The sequence below is a fragment of the Sesamum indicum genome, linkage group LG2 (genome assembly GCF_000512975.1).
Source record: "Sesamum indicum cultivar Zhongzhi No. 13 linkage group LG2, S_indicum_v1.0, whole genome shotgun sequence".
Taxonomy (NCBI): domain Eukaryota; kingdom Viridiplantae; phylum Streptophyta; class Magnoliopsida; order Lamiales; family Pedaliaceae; genus Sesamum; species Sesamum indicum.
In genome coordinates this window covers 15,509,037-15,517,827 of record NC_026146.1, presented here as the reverse complement: position 1 = coordinate 15,517,827, position 8,791 = coordinate 15,509,037, and the positions used below count along the sequence as shown (strand labels likewise).

Genomic DNA, 8,791 nt, shown 5'->3' with positions numbered 1-8,791 from the left:
TAGTTGGCAAAATTGAGACTTCATGAAGTTAGAGGTCATGGATTCGAACCTCATTTTATGCGTGGGATGTTATTTCACTAAATAGTAGGTGATATTGTTTCTATTGAATGGTGGTAGTGTTTCTATAGTAATAGTGGGCGTTAGCTTGATTTAGTGTATATGGTATTATTGATCATAGTATGATAGTTATAAAGATTTGTTAGATATTGATATTTGATGTGATTAATTATAATCAATTTAATATTAGTTACAATTAAAAATTACGGCGACTATTTTGTAATAGGTACAACCATGGTGAATCTTAATTATCCATAGCTAAAATTTAGATTTTCACATCAAATTTATTTATTTATGGTACATAGTATCGATTTTTCATGATTATTAAATCATAGTAATTTATACATAATATAAGAAATAATCAATTTTTTTTAATATATATAGATAGGCCCATATCCCATTTAATTAATAGTGAATAACAGTGAACAATCCCGTTTTATTATACAGTATTTAGAAAATGATCAAATTCAAATATACTTATACTAAGATATAATATTCATTCATAAGAATACAAATCTATAAATGGGATGAATAGTCATATTCTGGGGAATGACATATAGTACGTACGTAATCAATTACTAATTCCTAGGGAATCATGGAAATTAATTAATGAATGGGATTAAGTTTGATCGACGCGCGTAATACATATATCCATGCATGCGTGTATCCATCTATTAAATTTAAATTTCTCGGAGTTAATTAATTAATTAATTAGTGGGCCTCATCCTCTATATATAATCCATCGCCGGAGGCCCTTCTTACCATCTCCCAATTTTACTTCAGTAATTTATTATAAAAAACTCATTAATAGCCAACATGTCCGGCAAAGGTGGCAGCGGTGGATCAGTTGGTGGCAACGGAGGCAAAGGCGGCGGCGGGGGGGTTTCTCATGGCAGTGGTGGAGGCGGTGGCGGTGGCAACTCTGGCATGATGAAAGCTCCCGGAGGTGGAGGAGCCTACATATCTAGACCTGGATTTGAGAGTGATCCCAAAGGCTACTTTTCTGGACTTCATTCCAATCCAAAGGGGAAATGAAATTGAAATGCAAAAAGTTATGTAAAGGGAAGTAAGGGAGGCTACCGCACTTATCATGTAGTCTATAATTACTATATATTTATGAATAATCGTTTCATTTTAATTTCTTTTTTATAATCGTATTATCGATCGATGCAAAAACGAATCTGAAAAATGAAGCGCGTTTTGGTATAATCTCTCCACTTTTATTGCCACAATAATTAATATTGTTTTTAAGTTGATTAGTCTTTAAATTTTCTTTAGGATTAAATACACTTTGCGTTCTTGAACTATACGTAAGCATTTACTTCCATGAATTATAAAATGTAACAAAATAGCTTCTCATAATATACATTAATTTTTTTATATCAAAAATGCCCTTAATTATTTATACTAAAATATTTCTATTACAATCATTTTTCTAAATATAATCTAAATTATTATAAATAAATTTATTTTAAAACAAACACTATTCAAAATAAACACCATTTGTGTTTTAGAAAATAAAATAAAGAAATCAAGGAGGGTTAGTAGTTTCTTAAATTAATATGTTAAATCATGATATGTCTAGTGATTAGTAGTGTACGATTATTTCTCTGTACTGCACCTCCCTCCATTTATATAATACATGAAACCATACGATATTATTATCTCGCGGTTACGTGAGAATTATTTTAATATATACGCAAGCAACTTTCGTCTTAAAACCTTACAAAAATCATCACTAGTATTTAAATAGAAGAATTTGTCATATTCGAAATGGGAAATCAAAGGTTTTATAATATTATTTGAATATAAACATTTTAAATTTAGAATAGAATCTTCATCAAGCTTGTTTTGATCAAATTCACGCCACAAAAGTTTTCAATTTTTAAATTAACTTTAAACTGTATTTTTTGACTTTTCGATGAATTTTCAAATTAATTTAATTTAAATTGATGCCCTAATCCAAATGCTTTTAACCTCAATTTTTCTTTCAAATATGAAGTTTTCAAAATAAGTCCAGATATCATATGAATTTAATTAAAATCCCTGCTTCAAGTCTTGGACTCAATATACACTTCATAGTCATTAAAATTTGAACCATCATATTATGTGTTTTTTAATACTAAAATTAATAAAGATCTAAGTTCATACATTAATTATGGCTGCTAGCTTATTAAAATTTTGACCCTTATGGGTTAAGAACGTGGAAGAGGATGAGTACCGGATTTGAGAATGGCAATTGAATCAATTTTAATTAATTCTTGAAGATGATTGAACCGCGTAATTGTACGTGAACGTGTCATTCCATGGACAGCTGCAACAACATGCATGCAAAAGCTTTAACTTCCTCACCAAATACATTGTTCAGGCCAGCTAAGCTCTAATCCGAGGATATGATCGCTTTTTTCAATTTAAATTAATTATATAGTAGGTATAAAATATGTATTTTGTAAATAAAATATTATTTAAAAAATAATAATTAATTATATAATCTATATATTATATTTATTTTGTAATTAATTTAATTCAATCAAAACCTTCTTATCCCATAATCCTCTCCCTATATATACGTCATTAATCATTTGAGACATCTCAAGTCCCTTTGATTGCCGAGAAATCATTTATCTCTACTAGCTAGAACCATACAGATCAAATGCCAGGAAAAGGGGGTGGTGGAGGCGGCAAAGGAGGAGGCGGCGGCGGTGGTAAGGGAGGTGGAGGAAAAGGCGGTGGTGGTGGGGGCAAAGGAGGGGGTAAAAGTGGTGGTTCAGGAAAAGGAAGTGGGGGGGGAGGGTCAGGGATGATGAAGGCGCCGGGAGGAGAGGGAGCATACATTTCGAGGGGTGGGTTTGAAAGCAACCCTCAAGGGTATTTTGCTGGACTGCATGCTGCAGACAAGGCATCCAAATGACTAGCAATCAGTTCTGGAACTCTGAATTTGCCTTGTAAAATATATAAGTACATATATGGGGTTAGGTAGTCGCTTTGCTTCTTGTGCTATAGCTAGTAATGTTCGTTCTCCATCTTTTGTGTTCAAACGCAGACGTTGTCTTTGCAATCAATGTTTTTTCTTAATAAAACTTTGTTAATTTCTGGCGTGAAAATTGTACAACAATTTTCATCTACTCATTAATTTCACGCATGCATAGCAATGAAGTGTAATTTAATTGGTAAAGTTAAGGTGTCATAATTATAAGGTCATAACGAGAATCTCATCAAATAATTATGATTAAATATAATTATTTAATAGTGATGTTTAGTATAGAATTATCATAATTGTCGTTAGTTCTAGAATATATATATTTATATATTTGGTATTATTATTATTAATTTATTCAAAATAATAATTTATGTTTAAAGAAAAGAAATCGCAAACACATCCACTCTGAAAAGAATTAAATACACTACTACATTTTAATTTAAAATATACAAAAAAAAAATATATAAAATTATTGTATTTTGTGAATTTCAAAATTAAACTCAATTCTCGAACAAGTTAGTCTCCTACGACCCATCAATTTCACTATTCTCTTCATGTAATCCTCATTTTCTTTTAATTAGAAAATGTAAGCAATCGTAGATATGTTAATATTTTGATTATATTTAAATAGTACGCATTTTAGAGAAGATGGCAACATTAGCAGGTTGACTACTCCATAGTTAAATATTATAACGTATATTAGAATTATATTTATTTTTAGAAAGATGAATTCGTTTTCTTTTTTAATATTGGGTAATTATATAATATATATGTATATTAGATGATGAGAAAGAAGGAAATTGGGGGTGGGGGGGTAAAGGTGTCAGTAAGTCCAGATGCATGCAAGTGAAGGATGGCAGGTGTGCGAAGGGTGTCGTTTTATAATTGGCAGTCTCAAAGTATGAATTCGATGCTACCAAATTGATTGTCGTTTTCCCGACAAATTGGGACACGTAGTTCCAGACACCTTCAATTGTGAGTTGTATACATGGGATGACTTGAGAATGCCACATGAGCACTGTTTACATCACCCCGGATTCTTATTTAACTAAGATTTTCCCAGATTCTATTAATTATATTATTTAATCAGGGTCGGGAATCGCAATGATATCGTGGTCATTCAATTTGAGTAAGTGTTGGGGGTTAGAGAAACAAAATATGTTGGTTTTATTCATAGGTTTTTAAATAAAATGGTCTAATACTTAAATCAATCCGGTATGAAATAAAAAATAATAATATATTCTCTTAATGAAATAATTGATCTTGGCCCAAAATAGTCTTGAAAAATATATAGCGATTGTCAAATGTTCGTACTTGATTCACATGTCGTGAATTTATCCTTCCAGATGTTGTTAAATATCCCCCCAAGTTGCTGATTTTTCTTTCAAATCTCCACATTTAAAAGCAAGTGACGGAAAGAGCAACTGTCATTATCAATTGAACGGAAATCCCCAATGGTCCTCAAATTGAAAAAAAAAAAAATTACATATGGGACTCAATATGCGAATTGACTTGAGTGTGGAATCAAAATTGAAAATAGGTCCGCTTATGTGACCAAAAATATAATTTACCCTTATTTAAAATGAGTAAGCTCAATAAACTTAGTTTACTTGGCCAAATTCAATCAGAGTTAGAATTTTATGTAACATGTTCATTTCATAATATTTTTTTATTTCTTTCCTCATTTCTTCTTTGAATTAATTTTTTTTAATAAAAATGCGCATATAATATCCATACAATACATTAATTTATGTAATTTAAAAAATACTTTTGTTTCTATATACATTTAAAACTAGGGAGTTATATGTTGGAACTTTGGATATGAGATCATGTTACTTAGTACAGCACCTATTACATGTATATGTATTTTATGTAATTAACAAAGGGTGGATTACACTTCATTCTCAAAATCTCAAATTTATATCACGCTATTTGTAAAAATTCATTCTATATCATAGAAATAAAAAAAATAAAAATCCTAATTTTTTGTCATAAAGTTTTAGTTAACCTTAAACATAATTAAGTGAAATTTTAATGTGTATAAAAATAAAATTGAAATAATTAAGATGCTTCTTAATTTGCTTCCACATACTTAATTATTAATTAATGATTACAGCACAATCAATGTGTGTGTAAAATAAGCTAGAAATTTACTTGATACTTATATAATTTTATAAAAATAACCTGATATACTAAATGTGTAACTAAATATATAATTTTCCATTGTAATCGTCATTATGTGATTTTCTTAAAAATTAAATAAATAAACGGGTTGTTATCATGAATTCGATGATTATATTTACACAGTATAATTATTTTATTTTTATATAAGGGTAGTCTAGTAGATACACATAATTTATACCAAAATAGTTACTATATGCCTCTGAATCTTAATAATATACGATAGATTTTACGTTTACATCTATATAATATCTATAAATTCATATGATATATATTATTTTAAAATATTAATAATTAAACAATTTCTCTTGCCGTCATTTTCAACAAAAAGTTGTATAAAGTATGTTTGATCCTCGTACATAGACTTATCAATGGACTGACAATACTTAAATCTGGACCCATTAGAATAACTAACACCCAAATTCGAAGCTAATAGTTTTATGTTAGACGGCCAAACCTGAACCCAGTAAAATAAAAATGTCGGGTATTAATAGAGTGTAAATTCTAAAATACTCGTGGAGTAATGTATAGGGAAAAGAAATTCCCTTTTTTTTTCTTTTATTTGAATTGTAAAACAATATAAATGAGGGAAGACGGAATTAAGTTAAGAAAAAACAGAAACATAATTAGAGTTAAATTTGTGAGTGATGAAAAAAAAGTGCAACAATGAAAATGCAAAGAGAGCCACTAAGAAAAACAAGTCCAACTGTGCTGACAACTATAACTGCAAGCTCAATTGACAGCAAAACCATGCCATTTTTCTTCCGTACGTCGTCGTACCCGGATCTGTAATTCCATCCATAATTCCCCAGCTTGTAACACGTGTGTAGCCTTTCCTTCATCCTCACTTGCTCCATTCTGTACCTTAAAATACTCAAGTTCCCGTCCACTGTGTCTGAAGAATTTCCTGTAATTAATTAATGCAGAAATTAAAATTAAATCAAATAATATTATTTGTTATATTATATTTTGTGCTAGCTATAAATTTCTTAAGCTTTCCGTTTCTATTTACTAGTATTTATAAATGTAATATCCCATCCCGTATGAATTATGAACTGATAAGATAAACATATATAAGTATTGACCAAAGAATTTAAGTGCATCCATTGAATATTCTTTTTCAATGAATTATTTATAATTGAATTGTCAGGATGCATTAGGTAGGTTGGAAGGCAATTCTCACATTCAACGAGCTTTCGACTCGCAACATGATATTAATATTTAAATAAAATTGTTTTTTTTCTTTATAGAAAATCAACTATATAAATCGGAACATGAAATTAAAGATCATAATAGTGGGTTCTTGGTCTACTTTAATAGTCGTATCTTATTTGTTTGTTTACTTTGAATATATTAATTGATTTAATAAGAAAAAACAGTTCATTAGAATTAGATCACACATTCATAAACGTGGAAACCAACATCTACCTTATTAAATTTACAAGGTTGTAAGAGAAAGATCGATCATCAAACTCCAGTACGAGTAAACCTATTTTATCGGACTTTACAACATATCATATATATATATATATATATATTATGTTAGTTTATTTGTGATCTTGTATGACTTGCGTATATAATCACAGAAAGCATTACGTATCCGTAAAAATTACACCAAAAGTAACCATTTCTGTGTTTAACCCTCAACAGGTGAGCATTGAATTAATATATTATTATTATTATTTTTAAGTAAAAATAATTAATTATTATTTTTTTAAATAAATTGATTACAGTCATTAGTATATCAAATATCTATATTTAACAACTACCGACAACTATAACAATCATACAGTAATATTAATATCATATAATTATATATATATATATGTAATCAACAACTGGGCGCTGAACTAATATTTAAACATTCAAATTAAGAAAAAAAAAACTCCAAGACATTATTGATTTTCTTGTAAGAAAAAAAGCGAGTAGTACGAACCTTGATCATCCCGAAAACTTTGGGATCTGGCCTGAGGAGGGAGCTGTACCTTGAGCCTGCAGGCCGAGAAGCAAGGAGTTCTTAACCTGCACAAGGAGAAGGAACTGGAAGCCATTGCTGATCTGATCTGATCTAAAATGATGATGACGACTATTTCATTCTTGTATTTATGAATTTGTACTGTTTATAGCCGCTTTCTTGCTTCATCTTCTTCGTTTCACAAACGTTAAAAGTCCTCACAGCTACTGATGTTCTATTTATAGACTGGGGCCTCCTTTTTATAGACTTTGGGTATATAGAGTCGTGGTGCCTCTGTTACTTAATAACTGCTCCGCCATTTGCATACTGCCACCCTACCCTATGTATTGTTATATTATTCAACATAATTTGATTAGCCTGCTTTAATTAATTAATAGGAAAAAATGCAAAAAATCTCCTTGTGCTACCGCAAATGAGCAAATTATTCCCTTATAAAAAAAATAAATAGAGATTTACTTCCTTATATTTTTTAAAATAGAATAATTTACCCTCCTATAATTTTTAAAATGAAGCAATTTACCTCCTTGTATAAAGAGGTAAAAAATTGCTTCATTTTAAAAAGCATAGGGGGTTGCTATATTTTTTCATAGGGGGCAATGTGCACATTTTCAATATCACAAGAGGATAAATTGCTATATTTTTTTTCATAAGGGGGAATGTACTCATTTTCAATATCAGAAGAAGATAAATTGTTATTCACCCTTAATTAATACTAGCTTAGACCTGAAAAAGATTAAATTACTCGATATTCGATTGAGAAAAGCTCGTTTCAAACTTGAGTAATTTTTTTTTGTTCGATAAGTTCTTTAGCTCAATCTGATTGAGGTTGATTATCGATTTGTGGAACAATGATAAAAAAAAATATATATTTAAAATATTAGATTGCTCAAGCTTGACCGGATTAATAATCAAGCCAACTTCATACATTTTTTTTAATTTGATAATAATTCAAATAAACTTAAATAATTATGATGTGTTTGATTCAAATGTTTAAAACCTTATACTAGGGTAGCAAAGGTGAAAAATTAAATCTCGATTTTTTTTTTTTTGAAATGAAAGCTACAAATTATTATCTTTTCAATAAACTGATTAAGATCATCATCAAATATTTATATCTAAAAATAATTATATGCTAATCATAAATACCACATAACTAGATTTAATCAATAATTACTAGTAAAATAGAATAACATGATACATACTACTAAAATAAAATAACATTCCTTGGTGGATTGAAACTCATAACCTTAAAATCATACAACCTCAATTTCATGAATTAAACAATATGAGAATTAGATATCATTTATGCAAACTAAATCTTGGTACATAGTTAATTTTGACAATTTCCAATTTACAGTTTCACACACACACACACATATATGAAGCAGCATGTTCATCGTCATGAATTTTGGAAAAAGTAGGCCAATTATCCGAAAAGGACAGAAGTAGGTATGTTAAATATACCCATTATTACAGAGTTGTGCAGTGAGTTATGAGAATTTATTTGGAAAATTTGTGTATTTAGTTCTTTGTGTTTGGGTATTATTAATTTAGTCTAATTTTCTCGTATTGTATCTCATAATTTTATTTTTTTAATT

At 29.2% G+C, this 8,791-nt stretch overlaps 2 protein-coding genes across 2 annotated transcripts; one reads left to right on the top strand and one right to left on the bottom strand.

Annotated features, from left to right (window-relative positions):
- Positions 829-3,161, top strand: LOC105156332 (loricrin-like). The gene is made up of 2 exons (XM_020691955.1): positions 829-1,086; positions 2,696-3,161. Exons 1-2 carry the CDS (start codon positions 874-876, stop codon positions 2,966-2,968), a joined length of 486 nt encoding a protein of 161 aa, XP_020547614.1. The 5' UTR covers positions 829-873; the 3' UTR covers positions 2,969-3,161.
- On the bottom strand, positions 5,739-7,410 carry LOC105156269. Its single transcript, XM_011072361.2, has 2 exons — positions 7,155-7,410; positions 5,739-6,125 (listed from the first exon to the last, which is right to left on the bottom strand). The coding sequence occupies exons 1-2, from the start codon at positions 7,267-7,269 to the stop codon at positions 5,851-5,853; spliced, it is 390 nt and encodes a 129-aa protein (XP_011070663.1). The 5' UTR covers positions 7,270-7,410; the 3' UTR covers positions 5,739-5,850.

Excerpts from the sequence above, each read along its gene's own strand:
- LOC105156269 (XM_011072361.2), bottom strand. The coding sequence starts at position 7,269 with ATGGCTTCCAGTTCCTTCTCCTTGTGCAGGTTAAGAACTCCTTGCTTC. Across the intron at positions 6,126-7,154 it reads AAGTTTTCGGGATGATCAAG|GAAATTCTTCAGACACAGTG; the intron begins GTTCGTACTACT and ends AATTAATTACAG.
- LOC105156332 (XM_020691955.1), top strand. The coding sequence starts at position 874 with ATGTCCGGCAAAGGTGGCAGCGGTGGATCAGTTGGTGGCAACGGAGGC. Across the intron at positions 1,087-2,695 it reads TTCATTCCAATCCAAAGGGG|AACCATACAGATCAAATGCC; the intron begins AAATGAAATTGA and ends TCTACTAGCTAG.